An 18,363-nucleotide genomic window follows, 5' to 3' on the forward strand; every position below is an offset into this window, starting at 1 on the left:
ATACCTGTATGCAAAATATTGAGTAATGTGCTGTTAAGCTAGAAAACCTTTTGCAATGGCAGATTCTTTCACACACTTTTCTTTACAAATTCTGCTTATATGCATCACACTCTTCTTCACTTTTTCGACGTTTGCTTCTGCAACCGATACGAAATCACGCCCCTTCAAGAAGATCTACGCTTTCGGTGATTCATTCACCGACACTGGCAACACTAGATCTACCACAGGTCCTAATGGTTTTGGCCATGTCTCCAACCTTCCATATGGCAGCACCTTCTTTCACCGCTCTACTAACCGATACTCGGACGGACGACTCATGATTGATTTTGTAGCCGAGACACTTTCATTACCGTTCTTGCCTCCGTATCGTGGCCTCAAGGGCAATCCGAGTAATGGTGTGAACTTTGCTGTTGCTGGCTCAACAGCTATAAATCATGCATTCTTTGTGAAGAACAACCTTTCATTTGATGTTACTCCTCAGTCTATTCAAACTCAGATCATTTGGTTTAATGAGTACTTACAGAAGCAAGGGTGTAAAGGGTCAGCGTCATCAAGCCCACAGTGCAGAGCAGCGTTTGAAGATGCACTGATCTGGGTTGGCGAAATCGGAGTTAACGATTACGCGTATATTACTGGCTCATCTGTATCTAGTGATACTATTAGAAAACTTGCAATTAGCAGTGTCACCGGGTTTCTACAGGTAAGTAGGCAACAACTCAGCTTCTACTTTATGTCTCTCCTGATACAATTTTTATACGATTTTCTGGTTCTGTATTTGCAGGCATTGCTGAGCAAAGGTGTGAAATACGTAGTCGTACAAGGCCTACCTCCGACAGGATGCTTGACGATGGCTATGACATTGGCTCCGGAAGACGACAGAGACGAAATGGGCTGTGTGAAGAGTGTGAACAATCAAACCAGGACCCATAACGCCGTCTATCAAGCCAAACTGAGAGATCTCAGTAGGCAGTTTCCGAATGCCACAATTGCATACCTTGATTACTGGAACGCCTACCGCAAAATCGTGACCAATCCGGCAGCTTATGGATTCAAGGAGCCGTTCAAGGCATGCTGCGGATCAGGTGATCCACCTTATAACTTTGCTGTTTTTGCTACATGTGGAACAACTTCTGCAACTGCTTGTCCAAACCCAGCTCAGTACATCAATTGGGATGGAGTTCATCTTACTGAAGCCATGTACAAGGTACTAACCGGCATGTTTTTGAATGGAACTTACAGTAAACCTCCGTTTCAAAACTTGCTTGCCAAGAAACAGCATGAAGGATAAATCTTGTTGCACTGGATTTTGATCAGCTTTGATATACATTAGTGTTTAATGACATAAAACATGGCTGAGTTAGTATTTACAGACCATAGAATGCAAATCTATCAATTACATTCCTTTTTATATGCGTATCATATGGTATTTGCATTTGTTTAACTGAAGATTTATTCTTTTAGAGATTACAAAATTCATGAATTACGAGATACAAGAGAACGCCACATGTGTCAACGCTATATGCAACCTGTTCTACGAAACAAAAGAATTCTTAGATGAATCTAATTCACCATGTAGAAATCACTATGTAGGACCGTGAATTTTCCACACACCACATTTCACAATATGAACGAAAAATTTATCATCCTAACTAGATTCACATCAAAATTTCTTTAACGAAACAATGAGGGACTAATCTATTTGGCAAAAATAATTTGCCTATGTTCCAATCATAGAATTATTATGAAGAAAATTAGAAAGAAAAAATTCTACCGTAAGTATTGAATGAACATTGAATGCAGATCAGCATTTATCAATAAGAAATATTATCCTGCAACCATAATTAGGTTGGACAATTCAGCTAGTATATTATTTTCCGCCATAAAATTCTGACAATCCAATGACCTTGCTATTAATGATGCCTCATAAGCTGGTAAACTATCATTTCCAACTACTTCATGGATTGTTGTCATTCTAGATTTAAACATCACCTATAATTCACCAACACATCTTGAATAAACCAGTTTCACAATGTCACCATCTAGATCAAAAAGTGACTCATATAGCTTATTCTTCTAATAAATTATATTTATGTTTCCTTTTGGCTAATCAGAACTCAGAAGTACACATGACAAATGATGCAACTAAGTAAAAATATACTTTGTCCTAAGAACTTACCAAGTAACATAACATGAAATGTTAACAGCCAAAATATCTTTGTAGTCAAAAAGCTATGCTGTGCATTTGAAATAAGATAAAGAGTTAAGAACAAAAGATTGTATTTGTTGTGTCGCCTGTTGCCGGCATGAGGCAGTGGCTACAGACAGTTAAATCATGAATGCAATGTCATGCATTTGAAGTACTAACTTCAGAAGTTCAAAAATCAGTGTGCAAGTATCATGTACACATAGCAAGCATTTAAATTCAAGAAAAATAGACTTTAGGGTAAATGAAATTTCATTTTTTAGCGCCAAATGAACAGTTAATACAACTCTAGGCCCATTTCTTCTATAAGGTGAAAAAGCATTAGTTATTTTCAAAAACCGAAATTGCATAACTATTTTTCTACATGGAAAGCTGTTTCCGTGTTTCCAAAACTCATTGGAAAACAAAGAAAACATTTCAAAACAAACCGTTTTCGACAGTGAGCAAGCAGATGATATGAAGGCCGGAATGATTTCTCAAATCAATGTAATTGTTGACCAATTATCTTAGGTAGAATTTTACTTAATATTGATGATACTACCCAAGTTGTCAATCAAAAGCATATCAAACCTCAAGCTCATTCGACAAGTTGTCAGCATTATAAACTAGTGCCTAGATGAAATGCAGGATGCAATATCATGATTCATATTATCCTCTTTCCTTTTAGGCATTCTCAAAAAGAAGAAACCTTTTCTGCTGTGAATTTTTAGATATAACATTAACAAATGGGTCTCTTATGAGAAGCATATACATTATTCTGGACAATAAGTGGAACGGAATTTCCAACATGAAAACCTCACCAGTCATTAGACTATGTACGCATGACGGTCAGCAGTTTCCCTCTATACATCAAACTTCTTGTCTGTCAAATTAGATTAGGTACTCGTAATACATCAAGAACACAGCATCAGGGACATCATTAGGCAAGCTGTTAATGAAAAGGTAGAATCGCAACATATCCTCTTTTAACACAGTTTTAGTGTCAACCACGTCGCTGTTGCATGTGAGAACCCACAAATCACTCGAGTTTACTCTTTTCAGACTTCCCCTACAAAATGGGCACGATTCGGATCTCGTATTCCTGCAGAATTTGAAAAGGGAACATTGACTATCATTAATGATTTGACAGTTGACTGATACAAAAGGGAATGCAGTAAAAAGGTTTTTCCGTACCAGTCACGGTAGCAGTTGATGCACATAGCATGGCAGCAACTTGGCACAACCATTTTTGTGCAGGGCTCCAAACAGATTCCACATTCATCTTCCCTGTTTATGTCCATATCTGAAACTTTCCTCCAATCCTCTGGTCTTTTTTTAACAACCATCTCCACATAATGACCATTTTCTTGAGTCATGTTCAACTCCAATGAATTGCCATGAAGATGTTGAAGTGATGGTAATATAACAGCTGCGATTTTAAGAACAGCCGAGTATGAACAATTAGAACTAAATTAATGGACCGAAGATTCAAGAAATGTTCCGTTTTGTTCGCTGCTATTCAACATTTTATAGCCCATGTAAGAAACAACAAATAGGTTTTGACTGTTCGTGTTAAACAATAAATAACAGAAAAACAGTCATCTTTTCAGTCAAAACAACTCACCATAGAAGTCCCTAATTGTAGCTTTCCTTCTGCACGATGAAATCTTTGGCTTCCCGTCTGAACATACCTAGACAAAAACACGTGGAACTGTTCAAGGCAACACGCTCTGAGAAACTAGATCATCCACAAAAGGAAGTATAGAATAACTGAAGCATCCAATTTACATGAGTAAAGCACAACAAAGCAAGCAAATGAGGACCAACCTGATATACAACTATATGAAAAAGGTTTAAATAACTCGAAAGTAAACAGCTACACGAACAATCCATCCATTGTAGCAACAACAAACATAAAGGCGCCAAGTGATTGTAAACCAGCTTCATTTGAAGACATGATCCACCCTTACCTCTCGGTATCGAAGCTGCCCTGCAAATAAAATTCAAATTAACTCAACCAAAAAGAAACAGATGCATATAATTGTTCAAGACACTCATATCATAATCCAATCCAACAATTCATTCAGTCCAACATGACTTAGCTCATATGGAAACCAATAGTAGCTAAAGAAATGTCAAGATATAAAGATAAGAACCACATATACAATCCATAATTGCCTAAAAGAACTAGTATAGTAAATAAAATTCCTTAAATGCAAAACTTAAAGCTAAAAATTCTAACAAAATAAAAATCCATCAAAGGCCCACTAGCACAAAACCACAATTCATCAACTTTTTACATGTTCTATGATCACAATCACCCTCAAAACATAGAAAACTACAAAAAGTTCATAAATTTCAACAACATAAAAGCATACCCAACATCAAAAAATGCAAAAATTCAGAGGAAAAGAAAACTTACAAAACATTGGCATGTTGTATATCAGCCTCAAGAACCTTAAGAGAGTCTTGGTAAGGGAATCTATCAGCAAGCTCATAGTAATCCATCAAAATTTAATCTTTTTTTTTTCTTGTGTTCTCCAATTTGTTGAACAGAAAGCAAATAAAAAAAAGGAGAATTTGTTAAAAAGAATTTCAAAAACTGGAATTAGAAAGAGTTGGTGGCCTCCACCATGAAAGTTTTTCTTGTTTGTTTAAGGAAGTGGCAAAAAGATAGCTCTTTGGATTCTAGAAAATGGGGGTGAGGGAATTTGGTAATGATAATTAATTAATTAATTAGTCAATTAAGCACTACAAAACATGAGCTTTTTCGAGAGAGATTAAATAATCTTTATTGGGGTTTTTTGAATTTGATTTATAATTTTACTTCAGTTAAGATTTTTTGACTTTTTTGACTCTGTTTTTGACCGTTTTATACTATTTCATCTCCTTTTGATGTGCAGTTGTAAAAAATAAAAATAGCTGCTTACTTGTTCCAATCAAAAATCCAACTTTTTTAGTCAAAGGATTTGGGTAAGACTCAATAATCTTTCCTTAATTTTCCTTTATAATTTTTCTAATCAATAGTCATGCATGTGTCATTAGATAAACATAAGTATTAATTAGGGATCATAATTAATTTATTTTAAATTGATTAAACATGAATTTGGAGTGTTATTTTTTATAAAATAGATAATGTAAATTAAATTTGCAAATTAAACTAGATTAACTCAGACTTTTTATTTTATAAAAATAGTATAAGTTGACTGTATATGACCTCATATTCAGTTAGGATATGTAATTCTAATCCAAAAGTTTATTCACATTCTTACTAAAAAGCTGAGCAGTTACTCAACATGTAATAAATGTTGTTTGAAATTTCAGAATAACAAAAACTTCCTCCCATTTTATCTATCGATTATCTATATTTACATATTAAAAATTACTACTAGATGTTAAAAATTTATTTAAAATTATTAAGTTAATCTTTTACATTTGTAGCAATTTAAGCATAATTTTAAAATTTGGAACAAAAAAATCTAACATCTTATTTCATGACATTTTCTAAAACTAGTTTCGCAGTACGTGCTATGCACGTGGCTCGTAACGTGACTTGACAATATTTATTAATAAATTAATCAATGTAAATAATATTAATTTATGATTTATAATATAAATTAAATTAAATTTATTACAATTGTATCAATATGTTTTATGTATAATTGATATTAAATTTCTTAGAGTTTTTGTTAGATTAAAAAATATTTTTGTAGCAATTAACTAATTTAATAGTAATAGTTATATATAAAAAGAATTCTATTTTAAATAAATAATTCCATAACATTGGTTTATTAAATGGACACATAAATAGTAAATTCAACACACGGAAATTTATAACTGCAATAAGAACAGTAAATAGTTAAGGTAATAATAGTATCTAGCAAGTAATAATTTGTAAATAGTAATTTTATCATGTCTTGGTATATTTGGTATGTTATAGATAATATAGTTTTCTAATCCATGTTAAATTCTTATTTCCTTTATCAAATCAAATACATATTTCTTATCATATGATGTCAACTTTGTGATATTATTTCCTATGTATTATTATACGAAAATCAAAACCAGCTGGTTAATGTTTATGTCTTGCCATATATGCTAGCTAATAAGATATAAGTATAATCATGTATTCAAAAAGAAAGACATAATCATAATTAAAAATTAAATTTATTATATAATCATATAATATTTAAATTAGTTATTAAACTAATTAGAAATTAGTTAGAGTTTGTATTGAATTAGGAAATATCTTATGAGTTGGATTAGAATTTTTTAATTAGTATTAAATTAATTAGAAATTAATTAGAATTTGTATTGGATTAGGAAATATATTATGAGTTGGATTAGGATAGAATTATCAATTTTGTTGATTAATTATATTAATAGTTAAAACAGTGTTAAGGGTAATAACGTAAACGTGTCTGTCCCCCATATAAAAGCATTATTTCATCAAATAATATCCTTTGTGGGTTTTAATGAGGGAAATGACATTGGATAATAATATCGATTGTCAACTATGGGCTAGAGCATGCATTAAGGAGCTTGAAGTGGTAAACAATGGAGAACTAGATGGTGATGGTGATGGTGATTTTCAGAGAAAGGAAGACTTTGACATGTGCGATTAGACCAACTAGCTCAACCACTTTATTAAGTAGGGCTACGTGAGGAATTAAATGTTGCATGCCATGGTTTTCATAAGCAAGGAGCTATTGCTAGCCTACATGTATAACAAGTTGTGTATAGCCTTAACCCATTCCAATGCTTTCTTTGACCGTCTCCTTTTGAAGACCCAAAAGATTCAACTAATGCAAAACCAAGCTGATGAAGATTTGCTTCTTGTGATCTCTTCAATGCAACTACAAGAGGAAACTGACCCTGTTTAATTCATGAGAATGACATACATTACCCTGCTTCATTTCACTAAGGCAAAAACTCCCATCTCCTCTAAACGCGACACATTTCGCTTCTGAGATCATACTTCCATGAAACGCCGAATCCGAGAAATGAATTATCATATTCCTTCCGCTAGTATGATCTCAGGACTACTAATTCTCTCCACTAGTTTGATGCTTTTAATGCATCGAAAACCTTGAAACCGACACAGAAGTCACCATCGAGTAGCCTGGAACATTGTAATATTGAGAAGACCAATTGCCTAAGTTCTGATACACTATAGACTATAGCTAGCCTCATGACAGGAGGCACTGTTTTGGTTCCTGATCGTGGAATATGGAAGCTGCTAAAACTAGCATGCACCGTCATTCCACAGCCTTCGGCTTCCCAGGTGTACAATTGAAACCTCCATTCCTGACAAATTGGCCGGAAGAAAAGCTCTATACCCGTTTGAGGATGGCGCCGGACTAGAGTCTCGAAAGCTGAATCCTGAAGAAAAGTATGCATAGAATCACTAGTGTAATTTTCCATTCTCTGCAAATTCATATTGGCAGGCTAATAAATAGTAGTTTTCTGGCGACTAATCAGAACAATGTAAGCTATATTTGATGCACACTTATGAATAAGTTCATATAGTTAGTATAAGCATGCTTAAAATGAGATAACTATATAATGAAACACCATTTACACAGAGGCAAATGAATAGTTATTAGAGTGGAATAGTACATGTTGATGTAAGAAGCACATACATCTTCATGACATTCAATATAATTGAAGCAATCAGATTGCTGCAAATGCTTCTGCAATTCTCATTCATTCAAGCATTTGCGGACATTTGATGTGCCTCAGAAACGGACATTAGATGCGCCTCAGAAGCGAACATTTCTTCAGTATCAGCCTTAAGTTGAACACCGATAACACTGTCTCCTGCATCACCAACGCCATCACCAGCCTTGAGATGTTTCACATCTTTCAATATCAACTCGTCATTCTTTCCTTTCTTATGATTATTCTTTATACGGCACAGAACGATATTGTCGCATTGATCAAGACAATATTCTTTCATCAGCCACTCATTTTCATAGTTTCGATACGAAAATCTCTTTCGGGTCCATGAAATCCCTTTACTGTAAACTTTTTCCCTGTGTCCTCTCCGTGTCAAGTTCCTCCGCTCGATCCAATGTTCCGTTTGACGGTAGAACCACCAGCAACCTTACTCTTTAAATGGCTAAAAACATAAAGAAATCCTTTGTTGTTGTTGTACGTTGTGCCACCTAAATTATCCCAAATTTGTCAGGGTTCTTCATACTCATACACATCACAATTTGATATCACTCCTTCGCATCGAAGTGAGGTTTGATTAGCTTTGTTTAGTAAATATAATTCGACAATCTCATCATCACTTGGCTGAAATTTGAAACCACCCATCACTAATAGAAAACAACAAATTACCGACGTATTTTAGCGAATATTAAAAATTCGTCGCTAAATGTAGGGGTGTGCATTCGGTTTTTCGGTTCGGTTCGGAAGTGCAATTATCAAAACCGATCGGTTTTTTAAGAATTTTAAAACCGGTTGGAACTTTGACCAAAAAAATCAGTTCGGTTCGGTTCGGTTTTTGGTTTTACCGAAATAACAAAATAATTATTTTTTCTTTAAATTTTACTCATAAAAAATCAAAATTAAAATTAAAAAATTAAAAAAATGAAATCTAAACTTCAAATCTAAGTCAATTACACACAATAACACTTAAATATGAAAGAAAATAGTATTATTTTTTAAAAACAATAGTAATATTTCTATAAAAAGTTAATAAATTTTAAAATATCGATTTTTTCGGTTTTTCGGTTTTTGAAAACTCAAAACCGAAGCGAACCGAAATGTATAAAAAATCATAATTCTAAAACCGAACCGGCAATTTTCGGTTCGGTTTCGGTTCGATTTTTGGTTTCGGTTCGGTTTTGCACACCCCTAGCTAAATGTATCATTTTCCGTTGGATTAGCGACGGATGTATTTGTCGCTAAATTTCCATTTTGCCAAAAGTACCGACGAGATATTTTTCATCCATCCCTAAAAGTTAATTAATTTAAAAAAATTAAAAATTATTTATTTAAAACGAATTATTAATTAAACAAATTTCTTGAAAAAATTATTTAAAAAATAATTTTATTAAAATGTGGGAATAAAGTGTGGGAGTAATTATTTTTTCTTTTTAGTTATAAGTTAAATTTAATATATATATATATATATATATATATATATAATAATAATAATAATTTGAATTTGTTAAGATGAAGTTTGAACAAACGATCACTTTACCCCTTTAACTTGGCACAAAGTATTAAAAACGTCAAAAACAGGAAAAAATGATCATTTTCACCCTGAATTTGCAAGATATGGTCAAAAACCTCCCTCCCCACTTTGACTCAAGAGAGTGAGACACACTCTCCAATTTTGATAGTGGTTTTTTTTACCCTAAGAAGGTTTTTGATAGAATATTTTTTAAAATGATCATAATTTTTTTATAACATGTTAAATTGATACCTTGTAATTAAAAAAAACAATTTAAATTCATTTAATTTAAAACTTTATATAGCAAATTAACCCTCAAATTTTATATTTTTAATAAAAAAAATTAACTTTTTTTAGAAATTGGAACAAAATCCGTGGGTCTATTCTTCAGAGAACAGACCGTAGCTGCTGCTCCTCCGAGGAATAACAACTCGCCTTCTCCGGCGAGGAGCCCTCCTCGTGGGAAATCAAAAAAAAAGAATTGATTTTTTTGAAAAAAAAAGTTCAAAAGACCCCTAGATTAAATATGGTTTAATTATGATTAATTAGTTTAAATATGAGTAATTAGAGTAAATTGTGATTAATTAGAAACGAACAAAGGATCACTTTACCCCCTGAACTTGGCGCAAAGTATCAAAAACGTCAAAATTAGCAAAATGGGGTCACTTTTACCCTGAACTTGTCAAATTTGGTACAAAAACCCCCCTCCCCACTCTCACTTAAGAGAGTGAGATACACTCTCCGGTTTTTAAAGTGGTTTCGGTTTCTTAAGGTGGTTTTTGATAGAAAAAGGTTTAAAATAGTCCTAATTCCTTTTAAACATTTTAAATTAATACCTAATAATTAAAAAAAAAACAATTTAATCCCTTTAATTTAAAATTTTATATGACAAATTAACCCCCAAATTTTATATATCTAACAAATTAACTTCCAAATTAAATTTTTAACAAAAATATTAAAACTTTAAAATTTTTTAATAAAAAAAAATTAAATTCTAAAAGACCCACGGGTCTTGATGAACAGACCCATGGGTCTGTTCATCAAAGATTTGATGAACAATTTTTGTTCATCAATTGATGAACAGACCCATCTCTTCATCAATTGATGAACAAAAATTGTTCATCAAAAGATGAACAGACCCATCGTGGGTCTGTTCATCTTTTGATGAACAATTTTGTTCATCAAAAGATGAACAGACCCACGATGGGTCTGTTCATCATTTGATGAACAAATTTTGTTCATCAAAATGATGAACAAATTTTGTTCATCAAAATGATGAACAGACCCATCTGGGTCTGTTCATTTTCTTCAAATGAAGAAGATGAACAGACCCAGATGGGTCTGTTCATCGTCTTCCTCGTCAAACGAGGAGCGGATCCGCTCCTCGTTTTGGCGAGGAGCAGATCTGCTCCTCGCCTGAGGAGAAAATCGCTCCTCAGGCGAGGAGCGGAGCTGCTGCTCCTCCTCGGAAAAGAGGAGCAGCAGCTCCCTTCTCCGGCGAGCAGGCTCCTCCTCCTCGCCGGAACTGTAAAAAAAATTTGAATTTTTTTTGGAAAAAATTTAAAAAAGCCCCTAGATTAATTAGGGTTGAATTATGATTAGTTAATATTTAATTATTATTAATTAGAATAAATAATGATTAATTAGAACCTCACTCTCCATTTAAGGTGCCACGTCAGCATAGGGGTGTTTTTGTACCGGTTTTGCCAAGTTCAGGGTAAAAGTGATCCGGTTTTCCTACTTTGGACGTTTTTGATACTTTGTGCCAAGTTGAGGGGGTAAAGTGATCCTTTGTTCAATTAGAAACCACTCTCCAATTCAGGTGTCACGTCAGCATAAGGATGTTTTTGAGCCGGTTTTTTCAAATTTAGGGTAAAAGTGATCTGGTTTTTCAGTTTTGGACTTTTTTGATACTTTCTGCCAATTCGAGGGGGTAAAGTAATCATTTGTTCGATGAAGTTACGTGTAGGAGAACTTCAAAGTTAAAGAGTCTTGGGCGGAAGTAATGGTAGGATGGGTGAACTATTGAAAAGTTTGTGAAAATCTCGATAATGATAAACGGAAATATTGAAAATGATATTAAAAAATAATTAAATGAATAACTTTTACGATTTAGTTACAAATATATTTTTTTAAATTAAAAAAACATTATGTTAATAATCCGTCGCTAATTTCCGTGGGTAATTCGTCACTAAATAATCGAATTTTTTTGAAAAAACAACATATCTCCCGCTACTAATTAATATATTATCGTCGCTAATCTGTCGCTAAACTAACAACATATTACTAATCTGTCGGTAACCCATCGCTAATTTAGCGACATATTTGTTTTTCTCATCGCTAAATGGATCTAGCGGCGGATTTTAGTCTTTTAGCGACGGATTTTGGCTATTTTATAATAGTGCATTAATAATGGACAACAACTAATTCATCCTTCCATATTTCAAAGCAAATCATAACAAATTAAGAAAAGATGTTGACGATCAACTTAAAACCTAAGAAATTTGCAAATTAAAGAGACTACCCAAGAACTTAATGAGTTGAAAACAGAAGACAAAATAAATAGAGTAAGAGTAGGGTTGAATGTAATATCCCGTACTTTTAAACTATTTTTTTTAAATTTATATTTTAAATTTTACATTCCGTTAAGATTTAGGTAAATTATTATTATTATTATTATAATTACTAAACTAAATATGTTAAGTATTTATTTTGATTATGGAAAAAAAAAGGGCCATGCATGCATTTCACGTAACAAAGGCCTATTTTCTTCTTGTTTTCTCTTCTTTAATGAAAGGCCCATTCTTTCATTATTTTGAAAATCCAATTGTTGTTATAAAAAGAAGGATGCGCAGGTCATCTCCTTATTCATGTATTAGCTCTCTTTCACGTTTCTGCAATTCCTAAACCTAAATTTCATTCTGTTCAAATCAAGCCAGCCGCCATCACTCAAGTTTTTGAGATCAAATCATAATCATTCATCAACTCTTGCTTTCATTAGCTTCAGTAAGTATTCTCATTCTTTTCTTGTTTAAAGTGCGATATCGTCGAATACGGTTCTTAAATTCCTTCTTATTGTATTAGTTATAATTCGATTGTTCTTCGTCGATCCACACCAACTCAGCGAGCTCTATCATCGCGATGTTTCGAAATTGATTAAGGTACGTATAGGTTCATCGTTTCCTCGCCGTTTCGATTTCGAACGTGTTTTAACTATATTACTGCCGATTCCTTTTTCTGAGATTGTTGCTGCCGTTCTTTTTAATTCTTGCTGCCATGTTGTCGTTCTTGAGGTTGATTATTATAGTAGTTCCATTGCCTTGTGCCGTCACGAGCTCGGCCGTTGCTGGTTTCGATTATGGTTTGAATTGTTATTGTTAGTTTTATTCGGCCATAATGAGTTTGATTCTTCATGTGTTGTTGTTTGAGCCATAAGATGTTGCTGCTGCCTTTTTGTTCTTCTTTTACATGATTATGTTAAGTAGGTTTCTAAAGCTTATGATTTCACGTTATGCAAGATTTGGCCTAATTTGTGTTTACAATATATATTAACTGTTAATAGAAATTGGTAAGGAATTGAATGAATATTAGCTTGGCGGCAGAAACATGGAAATTGTGTTTGAAATAGAAGAGATGGATAAATGGACATAGTAATCACCATATTGTTTGGTTTAAATCAATTGAGTTCCTCAAGCTATTTCTAGATATAGTTATTGTGTTTGATAATAACTTTTGAATTTGAATTTGATTTATAAAGTATTAAAGTGTAAATGATAAATGTTTTATAATTTAAATTTATATAATTACTCGGGTAATTATATATATAATTTTGAATATCAATTAGACATGCCATTTTGGCTAAATTACGATTTAGCCCCTAAAGTTTCTAAGAAACTTAATCAAGATAAGTTTTATCTTTGGATCTTTGTTTTGATTTATAATTTAGTAAATTGAGAATGAGTAAATAAAATTTGATGTTGAATATCAAATTGGCTATAGTACAATTTAGTCCCTATTTGGCTAAAGTACCATTTAGTCCCTAGTTGGCTAAAGTACAGTTTAGTCCCTAAACTTATAAACTTAAAATAATTAAGTTTTGGTTGTAACTTGGGTTACTTGAATTAAGATATTAAATTCTATTTTAATATAGGTAATTGTTTTATTAAAGTATTTTAATTTATAAACTCGGGTTTATAATTTAATAAAGTTTTGATTTGGGTTAGACTGTGGTCGCCCAACAAGTGGGAAGAAGCTTGGTAGTTTTTAATAACTCGGCTGACTCACTAATATAGATTTTAACTCTGATTTATTTAATTATTCTATGTACCATTTTAAATATGTTTATATGATTTGTACCTTATAACTTGGGTTATATTTGGAATGCATTTAATATAAGTGTTTATTAAATGTGACTTGGTTTTGCGTTGTGCTAGTCCTATGTGGTGTCTAGTACTCTTTAGAGTTAGGGTCTGATTTTAATTATAATTTTAATATTTTATTTAGTGTTCGTACTTCAGAGGCGAACCAGAGTTAGATTGCTTGTCAAGTTTCACGTGGAATAGCAAGCAGTGAGTTTATATCTCTATTTACCTCTTTATTAAGCAAATGTTATATTTTGTATATTTATATGTATAAACAGCTTTCGAACTGTTTTTCGGCATTGTGGATTTGATTTGGAACGTGCTACTCGATGGGCATCATCGGGACTGCGTGCGCACCGGTAATGATTATGGTATTGAGGTAGGTTTGAGATACGTCTCACCTTAGTGAGGGCACCGGTGGAAGATACGTCTCCTGGGCTCACTATTTATTAAGTGATAGTCGGGGATCGGTTATTGAGATACGTCTCACCGACACGACAATGGATTTAGAATTGTGGTTTAGGGTTTCATTGATAATCCATAATGAAAATGTTTTATTAAACGTTTTAAAGGTTTTTAACTTAATAAATGTAAATGGTTATATAAACTCTACTCAGTAAATCTGACCCCGTTGTTTTCCCAAATTTTCCAGGTTTATGATTTGAGCATTGGTCGATCTCCGTGTCTTCATTCTCGGAGGTTCCTTATTTTATTTTCAGAATAAAAGAGTCGTACTGTTTTAAACTCTTAGACCGCAGTAGTAGTATTAGATTACTTATGATTAGTCTTATACTTATATTTTTAGACTGTTGATTGTTGGTGATTATTTTATTGCTTTTGGCATGATTACAGTATTTATGGTATTTATATTATGTTGCCATACTGTTGGAGTTATAATTTCAGATAAGTATACTTTGAATATATGTTGCTTATTGTACTGCTAGACTAGGCTGAAGTCTCGGTTGCCCCCGAGCATGTGATCTTCTGCAGGTACATTGTTTTAAATGATATAAGTTGGTTATCCGCAAGGCTAGCTACGGGTTTTGGTACAACCATACCCATACCCTAGCGCCGGTCACGATTCATGAAAATGGGTCGTGACATTGAAACTCCGACTTATTTATAGGTTTTGTAAAATGTTGCCTAACTAACTATGGTATTTTTACGTGAATGTTTTCAGTTTGATGTTTATTTACTGCTTGTAATTAAATTACTCTTACTTATCTAGAATCTAGTTATGGAACAACTGTGTGACAGTGTAACAAAGAAAACATACTCTTAATAAGATCATTAAACTTTTATGGGTTATCTATCATTCCATTATCAAATTAAACTACTCTATCTCAATTTTTATTAAAATGAAAATGTCAATAAATTTTATTAACATGCACAGGCTGAAGCAGGGGAGGGCGAGATCGGGATGTCGCTCGGCTTTGCCAGCGAGAAGCCAAAGACATGTTCCTCTCCCCTTGCAGTCCGCCATGGCATCGCTGCAACAACTTCGTTGGAAATCCTAGTTTTTTTTATTTTGCTGCAACTACAACATCTATTTAAAGAAGATGAGTTTTTGTTAAAAGACTCAATTAAGCCTTTAAATTTTGGGTTAATTCCTAAAAAAATCACGAACTTTATACGAAATTTCATTTTAATCATGAACTTTAAAAGTTGTCATTTAAAGGCACGAACTTTCATTTTGTTTCAAATCTATCGCCAAAGTAAAATCCGGTGTATTTTATCGAATCAAAAATTCCTAATCCTATATACTCTAACTAAAAGATAATAAGATTTAATGTCGATTTATAATTTGGGTCTTTCATTAATGGTTTATTGAAGAATTTAGTCAACAAAAATACACTGAAATGATAGATTTAAAACAAAATGAAAGTTCATGCCTTTAAATGGCAACTTTTAAAGGTCATGATTAAAATGAAATTTCGTGTAAAGTTCGTGATTTTTTTAGGAATTAACCCTTAAATTTTTATGAAAAGTTTATTTATGTAACACCCTGTATTTTCTAACTTGTTCCGTTAAACCTAAACGATACCTTGGGTTCATTTGAGTGGTTCGACCACTTAGATTCGCGTGTCGAAGGTTCCAAACCTTTTAAAATGTGTTTTAAGATGTATTAGAAGTAATCTCGGAGTTTGAAACGTTTTCGATTTCAATTTCAAAATCTCAAATTTTCATCGGAGGCAGTAGCATTTCGCGGGCGCGATTCATGTATCGCGGGCGCGATGGAGGTGTAGCGGGCGCGAAGCGTGCATTGTTCAGTTCGCTGATTTCTATTTAAACTCACCTAATTCGACCTAATCTGATTTTACACTTTCTCTAAAACCCTAAAACGGCTGTAGCATTTCTCTTAGTCGTTTTCTATCATTTCTAAGCCTATTTCCATCGATTGTAAGTATTTCTAATACTCTCCTTATGGTTTAATCCATTATTTATCATTGCTATCGATTATAAATTCATTAGCAATCATATGGGTTGATTGTAGGCTGATTTTGAATCCATATTTTCTGAGTTTCTCTTGATTGTTGTTCTTAATCCATCTCAAGAGGTTAGTGGCTTAAATCTCTTGTTTTGATTTGTAGAGATTGCTATATACTCAATTGTTTCGATACCTTGGGTAATTTAATTATATTTTCTGTTTTGTATTGATCTAAAATCTGTAAATAATCTTGCTATGTCATTTTTAGTTTGTGTTTGGTGTTTGTTTCTTGGGTGGATGAGTGTAATCGTTATAATTGAAAGACTAATCAAATTGTGGGATTTGTAATGGAGTGTTCTATTTTTATGATTAAACTAAAATTTGGAAATTTCAAAGAAATGGATCATAGGGTATTAGATGATAAACAATACATTGGGTGGCTTTGAGAAATCGTTTAAACGGAATAGCGTATAGTTTGGTTAACATTTTTGAATTTAAATTCTGTTTTGAACTTATTACTAAAAGCTGGAATTGTTTTTTGATAATTAAAAAGGTTGTTAGATAACAACTCCTACCTTGGGTGATTTGAGATAAATTGACCAAAGCTAAATCATAGATTAATTAAGGTTTTACAAAGGTTAAATTCGATGTTTCAAATAAGTAACTTTGTTGGAAACTATTTTTAAAATGGTTTAAAACTTGTTAAAGGAATACTAGTTCATCTTAGGTTGTGGTTTAATGTAAATTGAGTAATATAAAACATATAAGGTGTTATATGTCATGTAGGGTTTCGGTTGAACTATTTTAGCTTCAAATTAATACTTGAAAGGTGTTGAATCTTATTGATTCTATTTGAGGTGACATAAATAAATATATTTGGGGTGCTACTTGCTAAATGTTAGCAAGCTTAATTGTTTATGGCATTATTAAGTTACGGCGTGAGTTCTTATTTAAAAATTGACTTGGGTTTCATTTAAGATTTGATTAAAGACTTTGGTTTAAACTTGGTTTATGGATGGGTCGGGTTAGACGTGGTCTCCCGACATGTTGTGTTGAGTTATACTGCAGTAAGGCTAACACACTACTTTGGGAACTGTAATTGTTTTGTGAAGACTATTTAGGTATTTAAGTACTTTGGTTTCGTTTTAAAAGATAAGAACTCAGCTAAGCTTAACCTGCCTTATTTGTTAATTAGTTATATGGATACTTGGTGGTATTTTGATTACCTTGTTTGAATCTTTGGTTGTGTTGTGAAATGCTAGTCCTATGTGGAGTCTAGTATTCTTAGAGTTAGGGGTTGTTCGGATTTTGACTTATATAATGTTTTAGACCCGTCGACTACTCGTGCTTCGGAGTCTACGCAGGGTTAGCTGTTTGCCAAGATTCACGTGGACAAGCAAGCAGTGAGTTTATAGTGTTATTTGCCGCTTTATTAAGTACCACACACTATTTTAGTATATCAAATGGTTGTGAGCTGTTTTAAGGATTATGGATCTGGATTGAAACGAGCTACTCGATAGGCTTGTATCGAGACTGTGTGCACCGGTAAGTACTTTGGGATTGGCTGACCAATGTCTGGCCTACTTTGGGAATCGATGAGGATTTGTTTCCATCTACTTTAGGTTAAATACTTTGAGATTTCATTTCAATACTGTCTTCCATAACAAGTATATATATTAGTCTAAAAGGATTTGTTTTAAGGGTTTTAAACTTAATAAATGTAAATAGCATTATGAACTCATCTCAGTATATCTGACCCCGTTGTTTTCCAAACTTTCCAGGTTTATGATTTTGATAGCGCTGGTCATCTCCGATCTTTTGATTCCTCGGAGGTCTTTTTATATTATCAGACTTTTCAACTGTTTTACTTCTTAGACCACAGTAGAACTAGTTGTCTCTATTGTTGTACTTGGTTTGTCGTAGTGGTACGACTTTTATATTATTATACTTTGGAATGCTACATTGGATTATTTATTATATGAGGCATGTTTCATAGTTTCGAATTGTTATTAATTAGTTATATAAGAACTGCTATATAAATTGTTAGACTTAGGCTGAAGTCTCGGTTGCCCCCGAGCATTGGTTTTCTTGCAGGTTATATTGAACATAAGGTTTTCCGCGAGGCTTGCTACGGGTTTCGGTACGACCATACACATACCCTAGCGCCGGTCGCGATCCATGAAATTGGGTCGTGGCAATTTAAATC

General features: G+C 33.0%; 2 protein-coding genes across 3 annotated transcripts; one reads left to right on the plus strand and one right to left on the minus strand.

Moving 5' to 3' along the window:
- LOC126673306 (GDSL esterase/lipase At3g48460-like) lies at window positions 1-1,411 on the plus strand. Its single transcript, XM_050367394.2, has 2 exons — window positions 1-700; window positions 782-1,411. Exons 1-2 carry the CDS (start codon window positions 56-58, stop codon window positions 1,286-1,288), a joined length of 1,152 nt encoding a protein of 383 aa, XP_050223351.1. The 5' UTR covers window positions 1-55; the 3' UTR covers window positions 1,289-1,411.
- A 1,510-nt stretch (window positions 1,412-2,921) lies between these two features.
- On the minus strand, window positions 2,922-4,902 carry LOC126673308 (E3 ubiquitin-protein ligase AIRP2-like). Of its 2 annotated transcripts, none has more exons than XM_050367397.2 (5): window positions 4,605-4,902; window positions 4,010-4,167; window positions 3,807-3,873; window positions 3,377-3,611; window positions 2,922-3,284 (listed from the first exon to the last, which is right to left on the minus strand). In XM_050367397.2, the coding sequence occupies exons 1-5, from the start codon at window positions 4,678-4,680 to the stop codon at window positions 3,074-3,076; spliced, it is 747 nt and encodes a 248-aa protein (XP_050223354.1). In that variant the 5' UTR covers window positions 4,681-4,902; the 3' UTR covers window positions 2,922-3,073. The 2 variants fall into 2 exon arrangements, with proteins under 2 accessions (XP_050223354.1, XP_050223353.1); XM_050367396.2 differs by having other exon boundaries at window positions 4,010-4,172; window positions 4,605-4,900.
- Window positions 4,903-18,363: the final 13,461 nt, after the last annotated feature.

Source organism: Mercurialis annua, linkage group LG3, assembly GCF_937616625.2.
Source record: "Mercurialis annua linkage group LG3, ddMerAnnu1.2, whole genome shotgun sequence".
NCBI classification, from domain to species: domain Eukaryota; kingdom Viridiplantae; phylum Streptophyta; class Magnoliopsida; order Malpighiales; family Euphorbiaceae; genus Mercurialis; species Mercurialis annua.